Source organism: Pyrgilauda ruficollis, unplaced genomic scaffold (genome assembly GCF_017590135.1).
Source record: "Pyrgilauda ruficollis isolate IOZ18807 unplaced genomic scaffold, ASM1759013v1 scaffold37, whole genome shotgun sequence".
NCBI classification, from domain to species: domain Eukaryota; kingdom Metazoa; phylum Chordata; class Aves; order Passeriformes; family Passeridae; genus Pyrgilauda; species Pyrgilauda ruficollis.
The window spans coordinates 8,126,574-8,154,417 of record NW_024525156.1 but is presented as its reverse complement, the minus strand read 5'-3'; the positions used below and the strand labels follow the sequence as shown (position 1 = coordinate 8,154,417).

Below are 27,844 nucleotides of genomic sequence, written 5' to 3'. Positions count from 1 at the left end.
TCTGTTTTAGATTTTTATTAATTCCCTGCTATTAATATGCTCAAGATCACAAAAATTTACATTTTCATAATTTATCACTTTCAGCTGGAAAGCTTTTATATTCCTAAACACAAATAATATGCAAGTCATTAAAAAGCCCACTACAAAATACATACTTATTTATGGTATGTCTGTTTGTACCAAAACAAGAATAAAATATAGACAAGTTTATTGATAACTGTAAATGATACCGTTGATGCAATACAGGTAACAATACTCTACACTTAGGTGTTATAACTTTTCCCCATGCAGAGCAGAACCAAATCTAAAATAAGAAAATTATTTCATTCAGTGAAAAAACTTTCTTTTAATAAATAAAAGTACTTGCTATGCAGGTTTTGATGAGATGAAATTATTACAGCTATCAAGCCTTCTTAATTAAAATCTACAAATCATTCAACAAAACTGAACTCAAACTTTCAGGAAACAAAACAGCTACAATACAGAACTCAGGTGTTTGTATTTATAAATACATATACATATACACATATACACACAAATAAAAGGAGCATAAGGGATAAAATAGCTTTTCTTTACACAAAGGAACTGAGCACACTCCACTGACTCCAAGCATTACCATGAAGATACCTCATGCAACTGCTTTAGCTCCTGCAGGCCCTGTTCCCATTTTTGCTACTGGCTTGCATTTTATCCTGCAGGTTTAATAAAACAAACCTGCCTGTCCCCATACCTCTAGGATAAGGAAAGGAGAGGCTTTGTTTCTTAATAAATCCCACCCTCTTCAATGCAACCATTAGCCTGTGGCATTGTAAGCTTTTCACAAATATTTTGTGAGATCTAATACTTCAAGTTAAGGTCCCTTATTTTAGAGTAATCAAAACACATTGATTCTTTTAGAAAACAGAACTGAGCAAAATGTTCCATGCAAGAAGATAAATCTCATTTACTTGTCCTGGACAGACTCCTTCAAACACAGAGGTCTAAATTAAAGACAGCAATCTTAGGCAAGGAGATTAATACATAATCAGAGGATAAAACATATATGCAACACTGCTGAATTCATATAACGCATTAAAAAAATATTTTCTGAAAATTCAGTGTTTTGGCTTGTATTCCATGCACAGCTTTCTCAGATGAACTGCAAAGGAAATCTGGGCAGGTAATGTTGAAATCAGCCCTTAAAGGATTTACAAGTTGACCAAAGCCATACGCAGCCACTGGCTGTGACTCTGCTGGGTGTTACCTATTAACGCTGCCCTTTTTACCTTGGAGAAAGCGATGTGCTTTACCCACTTACGCAGGAGATCTTCCATTCACCTGGCACAGTATTCTTTTGTGTTGATTTTCTCCCCCTGTGATACAGCTCTTCACCTTCACAGAGCACCACTGGGAGCAGACAGCTCCGTTTCCCATATTTGAAGTTAAGTGCAACCTGCTGCTGCTTGCCCTGCCCATCCCTGGAGAGAGGTACTCCGGCAACAAGGGAAGCCAAGTGGATTTCAAGCAGCCATGCAGAGTCCCCAGTTTATATCTTCCCATCCCAAGTCAATGCAAGTTAAATAGCATGGAATAGAAACTGTGGGACCCTGGGATTTCCTTCCTCTGTGAGTCATCCTCCCTGGCTAGAGACAAACAGGAGTAGGGAAAGGCAGTCATTGCTTTAGGCGCTTGAGTTTAACCCATGAATGGACGTCAGAGTAAACCCTTAGGCTAGCAACAGAAAACTCAGCATAACCTTTGCCTTTGTTGTCAGGCAGTCCAATTTTTTTTGTCTGACAACTCTCAAACATCACATTTTTTTGCGCCAGACAGTATAGCAATATATTTTATGGTTTTTATGGCTGACTGATGGTGAACTGAGCTGCAACAGGAAAGCAAAATGTTTACACAACAAACCCATAAACCACTTTGTAATCATTAATGAGCATTCTTAAGATTTTACTGCTGCTGATTAGAAACCTAATTCACTGGAACTGGTCATTCACTACACTATACAAAGGAAAGAAAAAAGTCACTGTCCTTCACGTTCTGAAAAGGGGGATGTGATAGTAGTGGTCATCCTCAGTCAGGAGAGAAATCTCATTCCATTCTCTTCGGTACTCATCTGGATAATTTACTTGAAATTCCTCAGTATTAAACCTATGCAGTCTGTAAACTCGTATCTTTACTTCAAGTAAGTATCCAAGAAGAAACAGTTCAACCTAAAAATGAAAGAAATCTGTAAAACATTTATTTCTAGGCTTCAAAAACTAAACTGAAGATAATCGAAGTTAAGGCAACTCATTTAGCTTCAAAACAGTAGACAAGGAATAAAAGGGGCCCTTTTGCTAGTGTAGTAAGAACATTGAAAGTTTGAGGGCATTCCCAACTTCCCATCTTCCACTTCTCTTTTGCATGTAGAAACATTTGTCCTCTGCCTGACACCATGCATAACCTGCTCCCAAGTCAGCTCACACAGCTGACTGGGGAACAAGAAAGGAATAGCTGTTACCAAGACTGATACACACTGAAAAAATGGGAAGCCTGCCACCTTGTGATCACTGGCTACATATGGAAAACATTACAGTGAAAGGAAAAAGTTTCTTGGTACTTGAGGTATATGAAACTGGAGAACTGGCATCTTCATTGATACTTCTTGCAATGGATTGCTTAATCAGGAAAAAAAAAAAGTTTGGGAGAAGTTCATATCCTTGGGTACAGCCAGACAGAGCAGAACTTGTCCAGTTATAATCAAACTGCTCCTAAATCTGACTGCATCACTTAACAATTGACTTGATAACTGAAATTGATTATAAAAAATAATTTCAGCCATGGGAAAGTGAAACCATTTGCAGAGTGGCAGTGCAGAGTATTATATGTCAGCACTGAACTTCTCACTAATTATAAAACAGGAAACAAAAACCTTAACATATAAAGGTGATAAATATAGTTCTCATTACCTACTCTTAGTAGACATTAATTGTCATGAGAACCAAAGGGTGGGAAGAAAAGAGAGTGATGCTACAGGATCTGGCATAGTGGAACAGACAGGAAAAGCAAAACAACTGGTCAAAACAGCATCATCTAAAACTATTTTACATATCAAAGTTATTATTGTTCTAAACTATGTCTTATTGAGAACTTGTAGCATTTGTTTTTGGTCCACTCTTACTGCAGTTTTTTTTTTTTCCTGGAAGATAAATGGCTATCCTCAGTCCAGTTCCCCACATCTCAAAGAAAAAACAATGGGCCAGCTCTCATGGATGATGTATAACATAACCACCTAATCACTACAAAAACAGAGTAAGTTTTGTGATTTTTCATCTATATCCTTACCTGGTCTAAGCAAATAGAGTCACCTATGGAGTTCAGATGATTCATCATGAAACTCAGAGGGTCAGACGAAGAGTCACGAGCAAAGAGAAGGCTAAAAAGGTTGTGTACGGGTTTGCCCCTGCTCTTTATCTGCTCATAGGCTTCAACAACTTCATAGAGCATGATGAATTTTATGGCCTCATATAGCTTGTATTCCTTGCTTTCATCAGAAAATAGTGTATTACACATGCTTCCTCTTTCTTCATGATCTCTTGTAGCACTCATTTCAGCCCACTGGAAAGAACACAGAAGAAGAATATTATTAAAATTATTAAGAATTCTATTTAACACAAAAGATTGCAAAACAGGAACAGAAGCTAAATGTAAAGCAGCTATTAGTCGACAGAGCCCAGGCACAACAATTTGCAGGCAGCAGCCCGCAGTCGGATCAAGGCCAATGGTTTGAGGCACAACAAGGCCGAGTGCCAGGCCCTACCTGGGTGACAACAGCCTTAGGCAGTGCTACAGGCTGGGGCAGAGTGGCTGGAAAGTGACTCAGAGGAAAAGAGTGGAAAACTGGGGGTGCTGGCCAACAGCAGCTGAACATGAGCCAGAGTGTGCCCAGGTGGCCAAGAAGGCCAAGGACATCCTGGCCTGGATCAGCAATAGTGTGGCCAGCAGGAGCAGGGCAGTGATTGTCCCCTGTACTTGCCACTGGTGAGGCCACACCTGAAATCCAGTGTTCACTTTTTGTCCCTCGCTATGAGAAGGACATTGAGGTGCTGGAGCGTGTCCAGAGAAGGGCAGCAGAGCTGGTGAAGGATCTGGAGCAGAAGTCTGATGAGGGGCGGCTGAGGGAGCTGGGGGTGTTTAGCCTGGAGAAATCAAGGCTGAAGGGGAAATCTTATCATACTCTACAACTATCTAAAAGGAGAGTGTAGCCAGGTGGGGGCTTGCTCTTTTCTCCCAACTATCATGTCATAGAAGAAGAGGAAAAGGCCTGAAGTTTTGCCAGGGGAGATTTTGATTGGATACTAGGAGAAAATTCTTCATCAAAAGTATTGTCAAGCATTGGAACAGGCAGTTCAGGGAAATGGTTGAGTCACTGTCCCTGGAGATATTTACAAGTGTAAATGTAGCACTCGTGGGCACGGTTTAGTGCTGGGTTAATGGCTGGACTTGATGATCTTAAAAGTCTTTCCAAACAAAATGATTCTATGATTCTGTGATATGGAGCTGAGAAAGGCAGCAAAGAACCGTTAGTAAAAATAGTCAAAAATCCATCTCACTGGCCAAAGACCATCTTTATAAAAAAAATTAAAATGAAGCTGGGAGCTAAAGCTCATGCCCAGCAATAGCCTAAGGCATCACAGAGTTGCTTTGAAACAATTTGTTAATTGTAAGGATTTGTTCATTCTTTTAACTTGAGACTTTTTCTTAAAAATGCAGATTAAATGCTTTGTGCACTAACATCAGCTAAAAGAACTACAACAAATTAAAAATGAAAGCCAAATAACCCAACACTGGGAAATGCAAAGAGCAACCAGAACAAAATGATAACTGCACACAACAACTACCAAGTCCATCTCTAGAAGATGCAGCTGTCACTTTGACACAGCAAGGGTGCAGGCAAGGGACCAAATAATCTATTTTAATCCCCTCTTTTTCTTTCTAATGCTTTGTTTCTAGAGCTTAAATTAGTCTGTTTGGGGGTTTGGCTGTTTTGGTTTTTTTTGTTTTTTTTTTTAATTAACAACTACTAACACTGCAGATGCACAGAAACCCCAGAGGAGCTCAAGAAAGGTGCAAGGTCTTGACAGGCCAACTCTTTATCTCTCTTTCAGAAGGCTTTAGGGCTACTAAATCTCCCCATGTTTTAAATATGAATTATATTAAATAAGAATATTATAATATAATTATTATATTAAATAAGAATTATAATCCTGGGTTGGGGATGATGGCAATCTGGCAATGCTGAGCAGAGGGGCTGGTGAGGCTGGCAGGCCTTTGCAATCAAATGCAAGCTTACAGAGAGAAATTATAGCAAAAATGGATATTTAAAACATTTAATGGGGATAGAAGCAAAGAAAATACAACTGTTTTAGAAGAAAATGCACTGTTTGTTTGCTCCTTTCCAGCTGGAGAGGGAATCTAGAAGCATGTCATACCCATGTTTACTTTTAATCAAAATGATGAGATGTTTCAGGAGCCACTTGATTGCAAGGACTAGCTGTGGAGATGGTGGCCTCCCTAACTTGCAGGGAACTCCTGAGTATTTGGCCTAGTGGATCACCAAAACCTGGATTCCCCTGCAGGAGAGGTGATGGCCTTCCCAGCAACTCAGCAGTCTGAACCTGGAAGGGAGGCTGGCTGCCCCAAAAATATGCAACCAGGAGAAGTTCCTTTAACTCTGTCTGAAGCCATTTCTCAAGACTTTTATTCCTCCCAACCATTTCCTAGATACTCACATTTGTCTTTAAGGCCTCCATACATTTGCGCAACTTCCCAAAGGCATTGGGACCCGTGTATCTTTCTGGCCCAAAGCTGTATTGCTGAATCCAGTTACAACCTTGAGAATACAAAAGCTTTTCAGGGAGCTGGGAGAAAAACAAAAGGCAAGCTAATCATAACCATAACAAGAAGCAGAGTATAAGGTTATATAAACTTGTCTACAATTTATGATGTGGTTCTATCAGCTGTTTGTACAGTTCAAACAACAAAGTAAATGGACCTCACAATTCAAATGCTATGAAGGAGGATCCACTTAACTGCGAAGTCCTTAAGAAACTTTTAAAACAGGGCCAGCCAAAAAAAGATGAAAATATGCTCTCAGACAATTTTATAACCCACCCTCTGGAAAAGCTGGATACTTCCAAATTCAGTGAGATATTTAGGAATACAGACACCTTTCAGTCTGCACATGCATCTCTACAGGCAAAAGCTATAGGCCCCACCTCCCTGCCACTATCTCCTGCCAAAGCTCTTGGAGCTCAGGGCAGGATTCCTGCTGCTCCAGCAACACAGCAGCTCCCAAGTGAGCCACTGAACTTTGCATGGATGTGGATGGGGAGGATGCAAATAACCTGTTGTGTTAAGGGAGTGACATCTAGCAGGATGGCAGTAACATTCGTCCATCCACTTTTTTTTTACATCATTTAGACTCATGTTTACATTGGTATATTTAGATTAGGGACAGTTTTTCAATTAAATGTAGTTCAATGGGTTTGAAAAACTTCTCTTTGAATTCTGATAACAATTCTCCATTTCGACACCCAGCATACCACTTTTCACACTGAACAAAGCTTCCTTCTGCTGTGCATGGATAGCTAAAATGTGTTTATTTAGGAAATTAATTTTACCTTCAATATATCTCTTTCCTTCATCCATGAAGGAAAAGGAATGCCTTGGCTGAATATCTGAAAAAGCACCGCTCTTACTACACTGTAGTTGTCCCTCCTGACTTGTCTCAGGTATTTGATATGACAGCTCCTAAACAATTCTTCATATGCCTAGGAAGAGACCAAGAAAAATTAACAATAAAAAATATTAAACCTTGGAAAAAACCCCCATGTTGTTTGAAGTCCAATTCCAAACTACTCATAAGAGGGAGCTAGGGGAACAAGAGAGTATATTTTTAAGATTCATATACAGAGAAATGTTAAACAGCATGTTTTTGTAAACACCTTAGACTGGCACTGCCCATTAAGAGTGATTCTGCATTCCTTCCAAACCCAGAAACTCGTTCAAGTCTCTGCACTGTTGGTACTGTAAACATTCACATGGTCAGCCAAATTAGTGCAGACCAGCACAGATTTCTGTGCCATAACAGCATTAACCTCAACTGTTTTACAATTTGTGCTGACATGTGAGATGCAGCAGGAAAAGGGCAGGACTGAGTATCTGGAAAAAACTCCTTTTGGCAAAAAACATCTCCTTACACTGACCCAAATCCATCATGCAATTCTGAGGCAGAGCAGAGCAGATCTGGCAGCTCTGTGCTGAGGCGGACAGCCCTTGGTCCAGCTACACACTCTGCATTACCACTGGCTGCCATCTGAGCCCTTGTTGAGACAATTCTGAGCAATAAACGGGCAGAGAATTAGGGAGAGGACTCTACAAGTCCCACAGGCTGCTCCATCACTTCCAGTTTGCTTCCTGAAGGGGGCAGCAGGATGGTCTCAATTCCTCATCCTCTGTTTATCTTGGATACTCCCTCACCCCATCCCATCACCACTTCTCAGCTGCACTCTGTCCCCTTACCCTTACTGTATCAGCTGAGATAGTAAGCCTATTAAACTCTTTCTGCTGAGGGAGTTTCCTGCTGCTTCAGCAAGCTTGAGGGCCTCAGAGAAGCCTCTTTCTAGATTACCTGCTTTTTCAGCTCACCATCTAGGTGTACCACATCCAAAAGAGGACAGGAGCCAGCACAAAAGAGGGAGAGGGACTGCTTAGCTAGGGCAAGGAGAGAAAGGGAGAGACAAGACAAACATAGGACTGTTCCTTTTGGAGACAGCATGCTGGATCTCACAAGACCTCATCCTGAAATGTGCTCCTTACCATGGCAACTTCTACATGATGTAACCACACATCCACTGACTGCTCCATATACAGGAGTCTCCTGTTCAGGACTGGTCATCCAGAAAGCTCATAGATTTTCTGAAGGGTTTTTTGCCCAGTATGGACTTGCAAATTTATTAGAAGTTTTGCTATCTTTTGTTACTTGCTCCTCCAAATAGCTTTTGGCCTTGTGTGTTGTTCTGCGAACTCTTGGCACTGCTGTGTTTCTGCATTTAACGTGGCAAAACTGGATCTTTTCTCTGTTCATCACTCTGAACGCAATTCCAGCTTTTTGAAAACTATTTTTTCCTACAGCCCCTTTATGCTACTGTTTATCCTTATCAGCTTCTTTTTACCCTTTAAGCCCTTCTTGGTACGCATTTGCTCTGAGATTCCAATGCCATGACCTAAAGCCAACACATGTCAAATACACCGGAGCAGTTGAACTGCCTTGTCTAGCCAGCAGTGCCCTGTGCAGGGGAGGACACCAGGACAGAAGCACCTGGGCTGGGGTGCACAGCTGGAGCACAGGGACTGTGCCAAAGGCATAGGATGGCCACCATCCAGCACCCCAGCTCCCTGCCTGCTGGGCAGCACCCAAGCTGGCACAGGTTAGATGCCAGCTCCTGCCCTGCCTGCCACCAGCCGCAGCTGATGATGCTGGAGAGGGGAAGGCTGCCAAGCACGGACCTTCGGAGCTTGGAAGAGAAATGGATGTGGTGTTTCCTTCCTCCCTGGAGTAAGAGTTTTTACCTTAAATCACAGGCTGGCCAAGTGACAGTTATTTGGGCTTTAGCACTGGGGATGATTTTTCCTGTTAAGGTAGCTGGTGCTAGAAAGAGGGAATTTAGAATATATACAAGACTAAAACCTGATCTACATTTTGACCTGCACTGCTGCACTCTTTATTTAGACCCATGTTCATGCTGTCCCTTTTGCTTTTCATTTGACTGGCCAGTGCAGCAGGCTTTGATAGCTGCTGCAGCTGTTTGTGCTGAGAGTGCTACTCCTTTTCCAGGTGCTGGTTCTCCCTGTCCTCATACAGAGATTAAAATTTAACTCTTACCTCCCTTATCTGTTTGGCCTGCTTTGTTTCTCCTTTCCATTCTCTTGCACTATAACCAAGTAGATCAACTTCTGGCAGCACACTGAGATTCCCTAAATTGAGATTGATTCACAGATTAGTTACGTTCTGCTGTTCTGCATCTAAAGGGAAATTGTGAGAGTCATTAATGAATGTGCAGCGACAACAAAAAGCTTACTTATGAGTTGCCTCTGAAGGTAGTTGCTCCACCTGAAACACAAATGATAGAACAGGTGTCAGCGAGGAGGTGCTGAAGGTCAGTATTTACTGAAATAAGCAACCATGTGGAAGATTGAAGTCTGCATAATAAAAACATACCGTTTCAGCAGCTGTGCTAAAAAGCTGTATAGCCTTCTACAATACCAAAAAAGAGTGGTAAGGAAGGACATGCTCAACGTTAGCTGCACTTTCACTTTTTGCCACATGAGACAAAGCGATTCCTTGCTGGCTGTTTTCCAGGACCACACCTCATGCCTTCCTAAAATAGGGATCAAAAGAGAGAGAGGAATAATCTTATCACTGTTTTGAAGTACTTGTTTCTGTTTGTTTTCTTGCAAAAAGAAAGATCATCTAAACATGACATCACTTCAAATAAAACACAAAACATGACATGCAAAAGATTAATATATTTTACTTAATACTTAAGTTTTTCAAGTTTCTAGGCGCTTGGGTGCACATAGTTCACACTTCCACACTTTCCTGCATATAGTGAAGGCTACATATAGTTACAATGGAGTCACAGGAAGACTGGTATTAAACACACTACTTAATAACAAAAAAACACCCCAAAATTATTTTTTTTTTTTACTTCTGGATGTGCTGATCTAGAGACCTGTACTGTCATTATTTTGTTTCTAAGTCATGGTTTTAAAGACCAGAGGTTCGTAGGACTTACTTGTAGTCAACAAATGGGCCATATAAGGCAATATTAGCTGACTAAGCATCATATGACTGCCTGGGGAATTAAAGGAATGTTCCTGCCTCAATTTGGGTAAGTTTAGGGTCAACATAAAACTCCAGAGAAAGATCCTCCTTTCTCTGGAGGAGAAAGACCTGAAAGATGAGGGATTTGGTAGAATGCTCAGGAGATCATCACAGAGGGGGTACATACCCGCTTTACAGACATAAACAAGGACAAGATTCTGTCACTCCCCTGGCATTACAGACAAGATTAGGGAAGGTTATGGTTGTCTATTGCTGATAAGAAGACTTACAAGTGAGAGAGGGCCTGGAGACTGAACAGCTGACAAAGGCAGTATCTGCTCCCTAAGTGAGAAATTTGTCCTCTGGAAGAAATTTGAATATAGGAAATTCCCAGAGTTCATGATGAACAGTTGCTCTGTTATTAACTTATTTATTGATTTAGTACAAAACCTTAAAAGAACCCAACTTTCAATAGAGGCATCCACAGAAAAGGTTGAAAAGATCCTTCTCCAGAGTCTGCAGAGGGGATTACTCATATCACATAGTTTTATGTCAGCTGAACTTCTGGCCCTCCTGGCTTTAACAGGAAATTTAAGAGGGGCTTAAGTTTTCCAAGGAAGTTAATCCCATGCACTGTGGACAACAATCCAGTCAAAGAGTTACGTATCAATTCTAACCTTAGCAACAAGACAAACAGTGATGCACTCATTTTTATGAGCAGTGATGCATATCACTGATCAGAGCACTGCTGATACTTGGCCTTTCCCAATATTCTGTTGTTTGAAGAAGCTTTATTACAAGATTTTGTATGCAAGTCATCTGGTGGTGAGACAGAGACCTTGACTCTCCTGTGAACTAAAGGCAGGTTAAGAGCTGTAAATGAAAAGATGTCCATAAATTTTAAGTAATCAGAGGTGGGGTTGGGATGCTAGTTCTGAAGCTCCAGAAAACTCCAGTTTATTACTGGATGCCAAGTAACACACAACAAAACATCAGCTGCAAGGTATGAAAATGGGAAACTTCACAGAAAAACCAGACACTCCCACTTACAGCTCACACGCACATATAAACACACTCCCACTTCCTCCTGAGGGACACTGGTAGGCACATTCTCAATAAGCACACAAACTTCTACCTAGAGAAATGACAATCCCCGCAGAATCAAGCAACAGCAATTTTTTATCTCTCTTCTTTAAGATAAAGGCATCAGCATTGGAAAAAAAGCTCAATGGACTCTGAATAACTGAATCTTCTGTCCACTAGAATGGAACCTGATGGCTCACAGATGTTCAGCCCATGGATCAGTGGGTATTCTGGATTTACACTGTTGTATGCAAACCAATGATGACTGACATTAGCACCAGTTTAAATATACAATATCAAAGGAAAGTTGCAGCAGACTTTAATTTCATTACGTAAAAGGACTGTATGGTCCACTCCCACATTTGATTTTGAACAAACTGGCTCTATAAAAAAAATCAAGAGCTGGTCCATCTGTTAAAATGCCAAACTTTGCATTACGGAGAACCAAGAAATACACGTGAATGCAAAATTTCTTCCCTTACCCCTTTCTAAAGGCAGTAAGATGACAGCTCTGCATCAGTTTTTAAACTGAATCAAGCAATCTTTTGAAAAAGTTTTTGATGGTAATAATCCAGAAAAAACCTCAGGCTATTGGAGTTCAACAATCTCTCTTTCAGCTGCTCCAGCAATTGCTCTTCAAGGAGTGCTGGGAAACACAGGATTACTGGTTTCCATCAGAAACACAAATCAGTGTCAGAGAACACGAGATACCCATATTGAATAAAAATGGGCGAGCATTATTTGGTTATTTCCCTAGTAGAAAGCCTAATGGACAATGGGAAAACCTGCAAACAAGTGATTTGGAGTATTTTTGCTACACTTGTATTGCAGCATACCTTGGACTTCAGGAACTTTCCCTCCTATCATGGGAAAGCTGCTGTTTGAACAGCACTCTGTGATTGAGTTAATAATTTCAGTGCTTATGTCACACTTAGAAATTAGTTACATTTTTTATTCAAGTAAATGACATTTAGAAGTAGCAGTTGGATCACAAAGTGCTGCTGGTAAAAAAACATCATGAGCATAAATTAAAGAAGCCAGTAGCTTAAAATAGATTTTGCCAACCCCCTCCCTGCACCTTTCAGAAGTCTTCAGAAACTAACGAGCAATTAAATTAATAGCACATTAGTGGGGGGAGTAAAATAAACCCACAGATTTTTAAACCAAATCCATCCCCTGGGATATTGGCACAATTCATCCTGTTCCTCAGGAGGGAGTGACAGGAGCAGTTGGTGCTGTGACCAGCTGCTGGGCTCCCATCTTCTTGAAGACTGACTGCGAGCATCAGCATGACAGGGAGGCCTGACTCCTGCCATGCATAAATTTGGAAGAACAGAGGCTGAGCAGTGCTGGAGTTGATCAGGAGCTGATAGCAGTGTTTATCTTACAGAGCAAGTAGCACACCATGTTTTCTTTTCATGCCACATCAGCTTCCTGCTAGTGCCAAGCCTTAAGCTTTTACCCCCTGCAAAGTCAGCAGGAGAGACACACAGAAGGAAAAAACCAACACAAAGGGCCAGAAAAAAAAGATAAGTAAGAGACGTCTGCAACATCTGTTTCCTTCTCAAGTAACTCAGGAAGAATCTCTAAAGGGTTTGCTTCACGTTTGACGCCCTCACAACTTTTTTGGAGGCTGCCACCTTAAATACGCATAATTGATGAAATGCAAAATGTCAGAGATCAGCTTGGGAACTAGCAGGCATCACTGTATACATTACTGAATATCCCAGCATGTCTGATGGCCCAATCACCCTTTACTGTTTTTCTCCACACTATTAACAAGGCCATCAGAGAGATAACAGAGCCTCTTCCCAAATTAAAACCCGACAGAATGATTTCCTTTTGGGACATTCCTCTTCACCATCTTTTTGGTACTGAAAGCAGGACATAGCACTTGTCACCATGAAGTGGCCAGGTTTCATACTCCCATCACACAAAATTATGTTCCTAATTACCAAAAAGCAGGTACACCCTCATTCAAAGAGGGAGGCAGAATGTGGGACGCCTCTGTGCCAGCTCTTATGCTGCCCCATCTGAACCATTCCTTCTCCCTCCTCTGCTGGATGCAGAGTAGGAAGGGAGAGACTCCTCAACTGAGACATGGAAAGCTTGGCATGGAGGTCCAAGTCTGCCTGAGTTCAAGGTGTGCATGCAGTTCTCTTAATGTTGTTGCACCTTGCTATTTCTCAGATTATACACCATCAGCACCAAGGTATGTTACAGAAAAGGCTAACTCTCTCTTTTAAGGGATAACAAACAAACTTACCCTCATAGAGCAGGCTCAACATGATGCACATGTGTACATAGACCCCTCAACTGAATGAACCGAGAGGGTGACACAGAAAAATTACTAATTATACAAATTCCATACCTACAAAAGATTACATCACATTACAGTTTAGAAGAGAGAAATATGCCTTTTTCAGTGGTGCCAAGATTCTTTGATTTCCCAGTTTATTATCAGCACCACACAAAAAAAAAAACAAAACTGAAAACAGATCAAACATATACCAAGATATGTGAGAAGCACTGTTTAATCCAATAATTATTTCATTACAAACCCCTTCCTTTACAGAATAAAGCATGTCAACTTGCTAAGCAACATTCACGTGTTCTAACAAACAGGAAAGATGAGGATCTCTCCTTGGTATAATAAGAAAAAGAAAATAATTTACAGACAAAGATGGTTATCGTCAATGACTTATCAAAAGTTCAACCACGTCTGCTCATCAGATACTTTCTAATCAAAAAAAAAACCAAAAAACAAATGAGAATGCCAGCCCCAAACCACAAGTAGAATCACACAACTGTCTAGAAAACAGAATAGTTTTGGAAACACTGAGGCCCATCAGTTGCAAGAAAGGTTTTATTTACACATCTCTTCTGCATAGGGCTTTCCCAAGTGCCCTCTTAGCTCCCTCAGTCTTTTTTTTTTTTTTTTCAGAAAAATATAGCGAATATAGAGCTGGCAGCCTTCTTCAGATTCCCTGATCATCAGCAGGAACTGCTGGTGTTAATGTATCTATCCAGTTGTGACACAACTTTTTCCTACTGTGCAACAAAAACCATAATGTGTTCTTACCTATTGGGTGATTATCTAAAATATACCCTACTAGAATTACCTTTACAAAACCAATTTCAGCTATATAATCAAGATATTAATGCATGCCTTAGCCTGCACATACCATTTTCTCTCTACAAATGCCTACGAGAACAAAAGGAAAGCTCAGTTCTTCATTTCCTGTACAATTCAGCTTCCTTTTTAAGGCACAGGGTGCTTCATCCAAGACGAATAATGCTTAGCCCCGCTTCCATTTAAGTAAGAAAAAGCATGACAGAAGCCTTCTAAGAATTTACAGTCCAGAATACTGGACGAGAAACACATGAAAAGCATTTCATGCCATTAAAGAAACATGAATCTCTCTAAAACTCTTACTCCTATTTTTAAAAAATGAAAAAATAAAATAACCTCCTTTTAAAGAAGGAGCCTATGAAAAATATCTGCTACTGTTTTTTTCTTAATGTGGAAAAAAATCTGTTCCCATTCAGAATTGCTATTTAATGCCTGTACATTTCAAACAGAACTTACGTAAATGCACTAAATCTATTATTTGAAAGTAGCCCACTCTAAGAATTCTTATTCTGCCTGCTGCAGAGTTGCATGTTGAGTCACCCCTAATGCCAGTCATGGTTATTTCACAATTCTCAGAACCCTTTTTTTTTTTTTCTTTTTGCCATGCTGAATTCAAACTGACAGAATAAAGGAAACTTTCCTCCTGAACATCTTAAGTACAAATACCTTGGGGTTTTTTATGTTGATATGTCTAGACAACTGAAACCTGGTTAGGGGGAAAAAAGAAGTCTTACTTAGCAATAACAGTAATTCTCCTCCTCCTGATTTTTAAACCTTGTTGACTGGACAGCACAAGACTTGCACCAACCACCCCACCATGCAAGGATGCACAGTCATTAGGTGGCTGGGGATACTGCAGACAGCATTCTGCCTGGTCTCTCCAGGCAGAGGTCCAGCGGCAGCCGCCCCACTCCTGGGGTTTCCCAGTGCAGGAAGTGCCCCTGGCTCTTCCTGGATGCTTTGTAAGCACACAATGCAGGACAGTCCAAGGAATTTTACGCTATCTGTTGATAAAAAGTTATTCCAACTGATACCCAGGAAAACAGCAGGATCAAGTAACCCATGACAAACAAAAAATCAACTATTCTGAGCTTGTTTACTGTCCAAGGAGAAAGCCAACCCCATCTCTGTACAGGGTCTGACTGCTGCACCCCACACAGATTTTGTGTCTGTCTTCAGAGCATGGCCCTCTCCTGAATGTACCTGAATCTGTGTGCAGACAGTGCAGAGCTGTGTATTTTCCATGTGGATTAGTAATTACATATAATTTATTATTAATAATCACAAATTATTCATATCTCCTGGTGGTGCACCAGATCACAAAACCTGTGCTTCCTCAGCCGGCATGTGCAGAGGTTATTCCAGCAGTGTCTTACTTGCGTCTTGCCCTCTTTTCAAGATCAATTAAAAGCACAAAGCAAGGCCAAAGAAAGCAAAATATCAAAGTCATCACTCTGAATGCAAATGGCAGAAATTGGTCTTGCATCTCTCCCCCTCTGCCCTCTCAGTGTCCAGTCTGACGAAAGCCAAAACTTCAGCTTTATTCTGCAGAGCTCATGGTACTTGTATGGAAGTAGCTGGAGTGTTTAAACCCTGCTCTCTCTTCATCATTCCAAGGGCAGCACTTTCAAACTGGCATATTTTATTTAGCTCAAGCACACACGAGTCCTCTGCCTTTTTGTGAGAGTGCACTACTAGACACTTCTAGCCTAAAATATTACACAAAAAAAAGCATACTGAAAGGTAAGATTGACTGCATCAAGATAGAAACTGAAATTTAAGTTATCGCTCAGTGTAATACCAAAGTTATAGCTAACAGAAACATTTCATAAAAATGTGATTCAAGAACTCAGAATATCCTGTGTAACAGCTTTCTACTTGTAAAAGCACACTATTAGTAGTATTAGTATTATCATGCATAATAATATCACTGTCATTATTGTCATTGCTAATGCATAGCTGGTATTTTTACAGACATTTGGATGCGAGAGAAGTTTCAAGTGAAGCACTCCAGACATCAGTTGCAGGGATCAATAGACCACAGCTCCCTGACACCTCTGCATTTGCTCAAACTGCCTAAAAACCAGACAGTTACATGGGAAGGACTAAATAAAATACAAATCATGTACTCCTGTAAAATACAGTGAAGTGTGACCTTCATATTGAGCTCTTTTTGAGGGACTGTCACTTGGCAGAGGCACAACTTACTTTCACTTCCAAAGTAAGAAAATGAAATACTGGATAGTTTCTGACATGGAACCCAGCAGTATAATTTTTAAAGTTCTTAATTTATATGAAACCCCCTGTTTTTTAAGGCCCTGACCTCTGGCAAGAATGTCACAGCTGAAATCCACGTGCAGGAAATGACCCAAAATGAAACCACATTTGAAGGACAATGAACATATCTCCAAGCTGCTCACAGACAAGCCCCTGGCGTGGTGCTGTGTTCAGAGCAAAACTGGGCAAAACAGGTAGGGATTTTCTTTGTTGTACAGATAGACCTGAACCAAGTATTTAAGTTTGCAAAAGACTGATTTTGCACAAACTTGGCAATTAAAACCTCACTGACCATTCAAGGGAGGCGATTCTGCCCTCCCCTGTGGTGAGACCCCAGCTGCAGTACTGCATCCAGCTCTGGGACCCCCGGTATTAGAAGGATGCGGACCTCATGGTGCAAGGCCCACGAAGGAGGCCGTGAAGATGATCAGGGGGATGAAGCACCTCTCTTATGAGAGCAGACTAAAAGAGCTGAGGTTGTTCAGCCTGGAAGGCTCCTAGAAGACCTTATAGCACCTTCCAGTATCTAAAGGGGCCTACAGGAAAGATGGAGATGGACTTTTTACAAAGGATTTTAGTGACATAACAAGGGGTGATGGCTTTAGATTGAAAGAGAGCATGCTTCCCTTAGATGTTCGGTGGATTCTTCACTGTGAGGCTGATGAAGCACTGGAACAGGCTGCCCAAAAAAGCTGTGGACGTCCCATCCCTGAAAGTGTTCAAGGCCAGGTGGGATGGAGTTCTGAGCAACCTGGTCTAGTGAAAAGTGTCCCTGTGCAAGGCAGGGGGTTGGAACCAGAGGGACTGTAAGGTCCATTCCAACCCAAACCATTCTGTGGTTTCCTGGTGGCAGGTGACCTTCAGGCAGTGCCAGGCACCTTGCCTTGATGCTGCTTTTCTGCACAGATACAAAGGCAGACTTGATGATGGTCAAAGCCTCAGGGACACCGTGTCATATCAAGGCACTAGTTTGATGCTAAGGTACACATTTCTCACTTTCATAGCATCATTTCCCCAACATGACTATCCTGCCCTGGAAACATAAATGCTGAACACTTCAAATATGTGGAAAACCTCAGCAACATATTATGTATGGACAAGGCACCTGAGATGGGGTCCTGCTGAAGTGAAAGGACCAGAGACCGAACACATACAGCCACATCTTGCCACAACTTTAACCCTCCACCATCACCGAATGTGGCTCAAGTAAAACATCTCATGTCTTCTGCTCAGTCTACAGCATTCTCCTTCGAAAAAAGTTTGTTGAAAGGAAAGTGTGGGCAGTACCAGTTGCCTTGCTTGACACATCCCTCTGCACAGGTACATAGTGACATCTGTCCTCACTGGTGACATGGGTACAGGAGCTGGAGACACACACTTCCTCTCTCTGCCAGGAGCTTCCAGCATGTCCCCGTAGGCTACAGAGAAATCCTAAGCACTTGGGTCTGGATCTTGAAGATGCCAAAAATGCATAGTGTGCAGAGCAGTGAAAAAATAGGAAGAAGCTATAAGCACAGCGTAAGGCTGAAAAGAAACCAAAAGAATACTGACTTCAAAATTTCTCAGAAAATTAATGAAGACAGTGGTAGAAGTTTTGAAGTATTTTACAATGTTTGCCTTCACTGGAGCCTTCTTAAGAAGAGGACAATAGTCTCTTTATTTCCATTAAGTCCTCATTTATGCTGGGATACAACTGTTATGGGATTCTTTGTTATGCTTTTATGTTATCAGGCAACAGATAGCCCAATCATGAGTTACATTCATGGGGAAAAAATCAAACTTTTCATCAAACCAAATTTTGTAATATACAAACCACACTCTAACACCTCAGAACGGGTACAAGCTCCCTAGCAACAAACACTCCTCTAAAAACTGCCAGCAACTGCTTTCACATTGCTGTAGCTGAAGAAGTGGAACTCATGTTTCCTATCATGAAACTCTGACTTTTTCACTAATAAGTAGCTGTTTCCCTGACTTTCTGAAAGGTACAGCATTGCTGTTTGATCCAGAGCTCTGGAACCATGCACTGAGGAACTGGCATCTGCTCTGCTGGGAATCCCAGCAGTGAAGCACATGGGAAGAGTTCCCTGTTGCTGCTACACGCTGGCACCAGGCCAGCTGCATCAGCCCAGGAGTGAGGAAAGGGTGCCCTGTGTTCACCGGGCCTCCCCAAATTCCATCAAAGCATCCTGAGGTGATTCAGGGCCAGATGTCAGACAGCAACTCAGATTAGTGTTTCACTTTAAGAGTACTATAACGCTTTTAGAAGTCAGACTGCCATGAAATGCCATTAGAATATGACTCAGGCAGCCCAAAGGTAAAAAAAAAAATAATTTCACAGCCTAAAACAAGAGGAGATTAAGAAGCTCCTTAAGGTAAACCTTATGCCATTCTAATCTCACACAAATTTAGTTATGCAAGTGTAATGAAAGCAGTAATTATATTACTTTTTGACTCCTAAGCACTGGTTATTCCCTGTGTTTTTAAAACAAGTAAATTATAACCATAATCATCTCCCCTAGGACAGTCTGGCACTGTGACTCCCACAGTACAGCTGTGTGAGGTCAGGAGGTTCAGCAGAAGTATTTCTGCAATCTCAAACTCATTTGCCCGGGTAGTCATGCAAGATCAAACATTTTCAAACCTTAAGCTCAAGAAAAACTGCATACATTTTTGAAAAACCCTTTCACGTTTGTTGTCTGATCCTTGGTAGATAAGATGTGAAGATTCAACTGGAAACTGTATCTAAGAAACAAGGTGGACAGACAGTCGTGATGCTGAATGGGAAATGAACACCACCTAGGCAGGCAGTGGTGTTTTTTTCACTTTAACATGTTCCAAACAGTTAAAGTAAAAAAACCCTTGTATCCAAAAAGGCAAAAAAAAAAATCTCAGAACTACAAAAATTAATTTTTTAAAAAATTCCAAATACAGATACTTATCCATAAAAGAACTTAGATTTAAATGCTGACCAGCATTTTCATGCTGTTTCTTCCCTTCAAAATCAATTCTAATACCCTTCACCTGGTAGTGTTTTACAGCGATAGGAAAATGGCATCTTTTCCTCCTAGCATAAGGAGATTCCCTCAGTTTCTAATCAAATTGTCCACTAGCAAAGAAATTAAATTCTTAAAGAGGCACACTTCAGTGACTACAAAGAAGCTGTCATTACTTCCTGTTTTGCATATTTTGCCTTTGTTTCACCACTTGCTGAAACTGGAGCGGGCCAGAGGACGGAAGCGGGAATAACGGTACTTGCACGTATTAGCAATGGAGCAGGTAGCACCGTGCTAGCTTAAACTCACCCACTAAATATCACAGAAATCTGGTTCTTTCTCCACTGCAAAAATGAAAGTATAAGCTGCATGCAATTTGTGCAGCTCCTCCAAAGAGAAAACAAGCTGGTTTAGTAAGAAAGGCAGTGCAAAATGAGACCGGGATGAGTACCCATCAAAGCAGAAACGTACCACAGAACGTACAGCAGAAAAGCAAGTTGGTAGGGCACAGTACCCTCAGTCTAAACGACCACTTCTCAGTGACGTAAGAGATCACAGGATCGTTTAGGCTGAAAAAGGCCTTTAAAATCAAGCCTGTTAACCCAGCACTACCAAGCCCACCACTAACCCATGCCCCAAGTGCCACATCCACATGCCTAATAAATATCTCCAGGGATGGTGACTCAACCACTTCCCTGGGCAGCCTGTTCTGATGCCTGAACGCCATTTCAGCACAGAAATTTTTCCTGATATCTAATCTAAATCTCTCCTGGTATGACTTGGGAGATGAGACTGATCCCTACCTGGCTACAACCTCCTTTAGGTAGTTGTAGAGAGCAAAAATGTCACCCCTGACCGTGCTCTTCTCCAAGCTAAACAACCCCCATTCCCCCTGCTGCTCCTCATGGGACTTGTGCTCCAGACCCTGCACAACCTCTGCTGCCCTTCTCAGGACACACTCCAGCCCGTCAATGTCTTTACTGCAGAGAGGAACCCAGAACTGGACACAGGATTTCAGGCGTGCCCTCAGGAGAGCTAAGCACAATCGCTGCCCTGCTCCTGCTGGCCACACTAGTGCTGGTACAGGCCAGGATACCCTTGGCCTTCCTGGCCACCTGGCACACTCTACCTCAGCAACATATTATGTATGGACAAGGCACCTGAGATGGGGTCCTGCTGAAGTGAAAGGACCAGAGACTGAACACATACAGCCACATCTTGCCACAACTTTAACCCTCCACCATCACCGAATGTGGCTCAAGTAAAACATCTCATGTCTTCTGCTCAGTCTACAGCATTCTCCTTCGAAAAAAGTTTGTTGAAAGGAAAGTGTGGGCAGTACCAGTTGCCTTGCTTGACACATCCCTCTGCACAGGTACATAGTGACATCTGTCCTCACTGGTGACATGGGTACAGGAGCTGGAGACACACACTTCCTCTCTCTGCCAGGAGCTTCCAGCATGTCCCCGTAGGCTACAGAGAAATCCTAAGCACTTGGGTCTGGATCTTGAAGATGCCAAAAATGCATAGTGTGCAGAGCAGTGAAAAAATAGGAAGAAGCTATAAGCACAGCGTAAGGCTGAAAAGAAACCAAAAGAATACTGACTTCAAAATTTCTCAGAAAATTAATGAAGACAGTGGTAGAAGTTTTGAAGTATTTTACAATGTTTGCCTTCACTGGAGCCTTCTTAAGAAGAGGACAATAGTCTCTTTATTTCCATTAAGTCCTCATTTATGCTGGGATACAACTGTTATGGGATTCTTTGTTACGCTTTTATGTTATCAGGCAACAGATAGCCCAATCATGAGTTACATTCATGGGGAAAAAATCAAACTTTTCATCAAACCAAATTTTGTAATATACAAACCACACTCTAACACCTCAGAACGGGTACAAGCTCCCTAGCAACAAACACTCCTCTAAAAACTGCCAGCAACTGCTTTCACATTGCTGTAGCTGAAGAAGTGGAACTCATGTTTCCTATCATGAAACTCTGACTTTTTCACTAATAAGTAGCTGTTTCCCTGACTTTCTGAAAGGTACAGCATTGCTGTTTGATCCAGAGCTCTGGAACCATGCACTGAGGAACTGGCATCTGCTCTGCTGGGAATCCCAGCAGTGAAGCACATGGGAAGAGTTCCCTGTTGCTGCTACACGCTGGCACCAGGCCAGCTGCATCAGCCCAGGAGTGAGGAAAGGGTGCCCTGTGTTCACCAGGCCTTCCCAAATTCCATCAAAGCATCCTGAGGTGATTCAGGGCCAGATGTCAGACAGCAACTCAGATTAGTGTTTCACTTTAAGAGTACTATAACGCTTTTAGAAGTCAGACTGCCATGAAATGCCATTAGAATATGACTCAGGCAGCCCAAAGGTAAAAAAAAAAATAATTTCACAGCCTAAAACAAGAGGAGATTAAGAAGCTCCTTAAGGTAAACCTTATGCCATTCTAATCTCACACAAATTTAGTTATGCAAGTGTAATGAAAGCAGTAATTATATTACTTTTTGACTCCTAAGCACTGGTTATTCCCTGTGTTTTTAAAACAAGTAAATTATAACCATAATCATCTCCCCTAGGACAGTCTGGCACTGTGACTCCCACAGTACAGCTGTGTGAGGTCAGGAGGTTCAGCAGAAGTATTTCTGCAATCTCAAACTCATTTGCCCGGGTAGTCATGCAAGATCAAACATTTTCAAACCTTAAGCTCAAGAAAAACTGCATACATTTTTGAAAAACCCTTTCACGTTTGTTGTCTGATCCTTGGTAGATAAGATGTGAAGATTCAACTGGAAACTGTATCTAAGAAACAAGGTGGACAGACAGTCGTGATGCTGAATGGGAAATGAACACCACCTAGGCAGGCAGTGGTGTTTTTTTCACTTTAACATGTTCCAAACAGTTAAAGTAAAAAAACCCTTGTATCCAAAAAGGCAAAAAAAAAAATCTCAGAACTACAAAAATTAATTTTTTAAAAAATTCCAAATACAGATACTTATCCATAAAAGAACTTAGATTTAAATGCTGACCAGCATTTTCATGCTGTTTCTTCCCTTCAAAATCAATTCTAATACCCTTCACCTGGTAGTGTTTTACAGCGATAGGAAAATGGCATCTTTTCCTCCTAGCATAAGGAGATTCCCTCAGTTTCTAATCAAATTGTCCACTAGCAAAGAAATTAAATTCTTAAAGAGGCACACTTCAGTGACTACAAAGAAGCTGTCATTACTTCCTGTTTTGCATATTTTGCCTTTGTTTCACCACTTGCTGAAACTGGAGCGGGCCAGAGGACGGAAGCGGGAATAACGGTACTTGCACGTATTAGCAATGGAGCAGGTAGCACCGTGCTAGCTTAAACTCACCCACTAAATATCACAGAAATCTGGTTCTTTCTCCACTGCAAAAATGAAAGTATAAGCTGCATGCAATTTGTGCAGCTCCTCCAAAGAGAAAACAAGCTGGTTTAGTAAGAAAGGCAGTGCAAAATGAGACCGGGATGAGTACCCATCAAAGCAGAAACGTACCACAGAACGTACAGCAGAAAAGCAAGTTGGTAGGGCACAGTACCCTCAGTCTAAACGACCACTTCTCAGTGACGTAAGAGATCACAGGATCGTTTAGGCTGAAAAAGGCCTTTAAAATCAAGCCTGTTAACCCAGCACTACCAAGCCCACCACTAACCCATGCCCCAAGTGCCACATCCACATGCCTAATAAATATCTCCAGGGATGGTGACTCAACCACTTCCCTGGGCAGCCTGTTCTGATGCCTGAACGCCATTTCAGCACAGAAATTTTTCCTGATATCTAATCTAAATCTCTCCTGGTATGACTTGGGAGACGAGACTGATCCCTACCTGGCTACAACCTCCTTTAGGTAGTTGTAGAGAGCAAAAATGTCACCCCTGACCGTGCTCTTCTCCAAGCTAAACAACCCCAGTTCCCTCTGCTGCTCCTCATGGGACTTGTGCTCCAGACCCTGCACAACCTCTGCTGCCCTTCTCTGGACACGTTCCAGCCCCTCAATGTCTTTACTGCAGAGAGGGACCCAGAACTGGACACAGGATTTCAGGCGTGCCCTCAGGAGAGCTAAGCACAATCGCTGCCCTGCTCCTGCTGGCCACACTAGTGCTGGTACAGGCCAGGATACCCTTGGCCTTCCTGGCCACCAGGCACACTCTGGATCATGTTCAGCCATTCCTGACACCGAGGATCACCTGCAGCTGGCCCTGTTCTGGTTCCTCCTGAATCACACCTGCAGTCTGCAACACATAAATTCATACTCCACACGGTAAGGGAAAAACACACACCAAAAAAAAAAAAAAAAAAAAAACCCCCCCCGGTAAAGAAAAAACACACACACAAAAAAAAAAAAAAAAAAAAAAAAAAAAATTACCACCCCCGAACCAAAGAGCCAAAGCCCGGCCGAACGCCCGAGCTGAAAGCGGCGCTCGCCGCTGTTTTACAGCCCGATCCCCACGCAGGTCGGCGCTAATCCCGCCCTCAGGACACAGCAGCTCCCCAGGGCAGCTCAGCCCCGCGGCGCTCCCGGCGTTTCCCCTCACGCCTCTCCCCAGGCGGTGCCCGCAGACCCCGGCCCCACACGGGCGGCGGGCACAGCCGGGCGCTCCCGCCGGGACGGCCCTAGGAGCAGTTTTCCGGCTACCGCCACTTCTGCAAAACGGCCCCCAAAGAGTCAAGTGGAAAATAAAACAGGGGGAAAAAAAAATTAAAGAAACAGCAAATAAAGCCAAACCCTCGCCGCGACTTCGGGGACTCTCCGAGACCGCCCCCAGCCCGCCGCGCCTCACCCGCTCCGCCGCTCTCCTCCAGCGCCTCCCGGGATCCAACCCGGCTACAAAGGCACCGCCCGGGGCGGGGATCCCGCGGGGCCGCCCCGATCCCGATCCCACCCGGCCGTGCCCGGGAACCGGGAAGGAGGGATGGCCCTGTCACCGTATCTCGGCCTGACTCCCAGCGGAGTTCTCCATTTCCACGCAACCCTTGCCGCTCCTCCGCCAGTGGGATACAGTTTGTGCTTGGGTGTCACACCACGCTCTTTTACATTTTATAGCAGCATGGAATCATGCCATACTTTGGCATGGAGGGGGCCTTAAAGATCATCTACTTCCAGCCCTCTGCCATGGGCAGGGATGCTTCCCACTAGACCAGGTTGGTGAAAGCCCCATCCAGCCTGGCACTGAACTCTTCCAGGGATAGGGGTGCCTGAAACACTTCTAGGGATTCCAGCTCCCTGAATGGACACCAACACCATGAAATATAGCCATTACATGTAATCACAACTTAATAACTTTGAAGTTATTGGTTGTTTTTTGTTTTTGTTTTTTCCCCTGTCATTAAATGTTGATTTCCTCATCAATACACTCTTTAACAAGATGGTGTGCATTCATCCAAAAAAATTCCCCTTTGCCAAGTACCTTCCTTTATAATAGACTTTTATGTGTCATTTCTCCTAGAGGTATATAGAGAATTTGCATAGACAGGTATACTTTCTTTTCTGGTTACACATTAAAGACTAGTATTTTTCCATCTTGTTAAGGACTTTGCAGGAAAAACAGAAAGGAATTGTGATGGTCCTAACAAAGACTTAAATCTTTTACAGAGTTACAAGGAGTTTGCTCCCATACAGAGCCAAGACAAACTTATACAGTCTTCTGTTACTGGATTTTGTTTGGGTGTGTTTGGATTTTTTCCCCTAAAAATACCACAAGATATTAAAGTGGTTGAAGATCAAGGCTTTTCATGAAACACTGCAGAGATTTGTATCGCCTGGCATGAATATCAGATTGTTTCTCCTTCTATCTCAGTTAATCTGGGCAAGGAACAAAACAGGCAAAACCTGCTAAATATTGGTGTGCCAAGCATTCACTTAGTTGCACTTGCAGAAAGTCATAGACACATTTATCCAAGTAAAAGAAAATCTAGGCTTATAATCCAGCTAAAAATAGCAAAAGTAAACAGTTGACTTAGAGGCCTAAAGCTGTCAGTTGTGTAAGTAGCACTGTGTGCTGCTCCATCAAAAAATCAATTTGGAAAAAATTTCCTAAGTGCCACCTCTGTGCCTCTCCACAGCATCGGTTACCTGGTGCTTTCTGTCTGGACTCGCAGATTCTGTTTAATGTGGCTGTGTCTCAGGAGCTGCAGCCGAGAGAGATGCTGCCAGGGTATAGCTCACATGGCATCCACCCACAAAGGCTTGAAGGTGGCTGGAAGTTATTTATTTTATTTCCACATCTTGTCTGCAGTTATCACATTCTTCAGCTTCCCTTTCCAGTTTTTTTCTTGCCTTGGGCAGGCCAGTGTTGGTGGCAGAAGATGGTTTAGCATTGCAGCTAAATCCAGGTTTGCATCTTTCTACCTTTTCTCAACCTGTGTTAAGATCTTAGGGTTTAATTGGTGATTTATTTGTGCAGGCAGGCTTGAAAGTGAATGTTTATCTGGCTGCTGACTCATCAGAGGAGAGAGATGAAATGTACAGTACAATGGCTACAGGTCAAGCCCTGTATCAGTGAGTCCTTCCCACTTCATGGCTCTCTGCTCTCTCCTCCATGCATTTGCAATCTGGAGCATGGCCTTGAGCCTCTATGCGTGGGAAAAAGCCCTGGGACAATCAATCAATCAATCAATCAGAGATCTCTTACCTGAAACCTCTTGAGATACTTTTTATAATTAACACTGTCCATAGTGCCTTTTCTTTCTCCTTAAGCTCTTTCTGGACCTCTTCTCTGAGTCAAGAAGAGTTCTCTAGGACCTTTTTCCATTTGCAGGCTTTGTCAGGAAAACATTGTCTCTCCTCCTTGTGAGCGAGATGGGACAGCCTCTTACTTGCCTCCCTCCTTGATGTTGGATATATACACCACTGTAAGACCAAGCCAGGTAACACACAGCCCTCCTGCACTGTTTGGCTGGTCTGTGTGTGCTGTTCCTGTTAGCTGAATGTGGGTTAGGATAATCCTGGAGAGTGCAAGCAAGATCCAGATCTGAGCTGGGATCAGCAGAAATGGAAATAGCAGCTAACTGGAAGGCAGTTTCTTTTGCAGACTCTGCAGAATTGGAAACATGCTGCTACAAAGGTTCGGGAAGCTTCAGAAATTGTCAACTTCTCCAAAATATTTCAGAGAATCATAGAATGTTAAGGGCTGGAAGGCACCTTGAAAATCATCTAGTCCCACTCCCCCTGGCAGGGATGGGGCATCCACAGCCTTCCTGGGCAACCTGTTCCTGTGTCTCACCACCCTCACAGTAGAGAATTTTTTCCTAATGTCTAACCTAAATTTCCCCTCTTTCAATTTGAACTCCTTGTCCTATCACTGTAGCTCCTGACAAAGAGTCCCTCTCCAGCTTCTCTGCAAGCTCCCTTCAGATACTGGAAGGTTGCTATGAGGTCTGCACATAATCTCCTCTTTTCCAGGTTGAACAACTCCAACTCTCTCAGTCTGTCTTCCTGGAGGAGCTCCAGGGCTCTTATCAACTTTATGGTCCTTCTCTGGACCTGCTCCCACAGAAGAGGGAGACAGAGAAGGCCTTACAGAGTCCATGCATTCAGTGGGTTTCAGCAGAAATAATGCATTCTCTGCTTTGCCTCTGAGTAGGCAGCAGCTCTGCAGGGACAAGGGGAACTCCAGGGAGCTCAGACTGGAAGCAGTCTAAATTGGATTCTCTTCCTCCAGACTTCCTGGTCATGGCATTTTGCATATGTTTCTGATACTCAGAGAAGGTTGGTATGGATGGAAAAGTTCTACTGCTTAGGCATATTTATGGCATTTTCTTTCTTTAGGGGAGTATTATGAACTTTCCCACAACATGAACCTCCAGGTTTTTCTGTGGGTCATGGCATTTCCAAGCTGCAGTCATGACTGTGACTACCTCCCTCTGCTTGTACCCAAGTGAGAGTGCACAGTAATTACAGCAAAAGCTTATACTGAAAGCCATTGCTAAGCAAGTGTGAAGACATTTTAACCCGGTCTGTTTAAACCCACAAATCAGTAGCTAAAGCAACTGCTGTGCTCATGTGCAGGTGAGCAGCATGATTATAATCATGGCACAAAGAATGTAAGCAATTCCAAACGAGTGCTGAGACAAAGGCAACAGCATCCAACCCAGTAGAAGTGGCAAGCCTAGGTGCAGAACTGGTGACAGCTTCCTCCTTCAGTTTTTCAAGCCCATTTTTAACAGTCAAGAACCATTTCCTTGTTTATTGTAGCTTATTACTACAATCAAGGTCAGGTAGTCCGACACATAGGTTAAAGTAGTACCCATGCAGCTGCAATCAGCAGCACAGGATTTTCTCTAGCTGATCATGAGCTTGTTGACATGCCAAAATTTATAGCACAGTGGTATGAACTTACCAACACTTCTCTCTGAGCTAATTCTGTTTCGCTTTTCGTGTCCAGTGAAGTGGTCTCTGTTCTTGATGACCCTTCTGTCATGTTGCCTCTGCATCTCCTCTCCAGAGTATCAACCCCAGCTGGATTTCTC

The 27,844-nt window shown here is 42.5% G+C and overlaps 1 protein-coding gene across 2 annotated transcripts; it reads right to left on the bottom strand.

The window, feature by feature from the left end:
* OTULINL (OTU deubiquitinase with linear linkage specificity like) lies at positions 1-27,844 on the bottom strand. 2 transcript variants are annotated; one of them, XM_041476036.1, is made up of 10 exons: positions 27,699-27,795; positions 14,009-14,024; positions 13,209-13,222; positions 9,254-9,413; positions 9,114-9,145; positions 8,918-9,009; positions 6,654-6,803; positions 5,763-5,891; positions 3,316-3,588; positions 1-2,201 (listed from the first exon to the last, which is right to left on the bottom strand). In XM_041476036.1, the coding sequence occupies exons 1-10, from the start codon at positions 27,793-27,795 to the stop codon at positions 2,022-2,024; spliced, it is 1,143 nt and encodes a 380-aa protein (XP_041331970.1). In that variant the 3' UTR covers positions 1-2,021. The 2 variants fall into 2 exon arrangements, with proteins under 2 accessions (XP_041331970.1, XP_041331969.1); XM_041476035.1 differs by lacking the exons at positions 13,209-13,222; positions 14,009-14,024 and having other exon boundaries at positions 27,715-27,844.

Coding starts and splice junctions, on each gene's coding strand:
- OTULINL (XM_041476036.1), bottom strand. CDS start 27,795: ATGACAGAAGGGTCATCAAGAACAGAGACCACTTCACTGGACACGAAA. Junction 9,010..9,113: donor CCTTCAGAGGCAACTCATAA/GTAAGCTTTTTG, acceptor ATCTCAATTTAG/GGAATCTCAGTGTGCTGCCA. Junction 5,892..6,653: donor AGGAAAGAGATATATTGAAG/GTAAAATTAATT, acceptor TTTTTCTCCCAG/CTCCCTGAAAAGCTTTTGTA.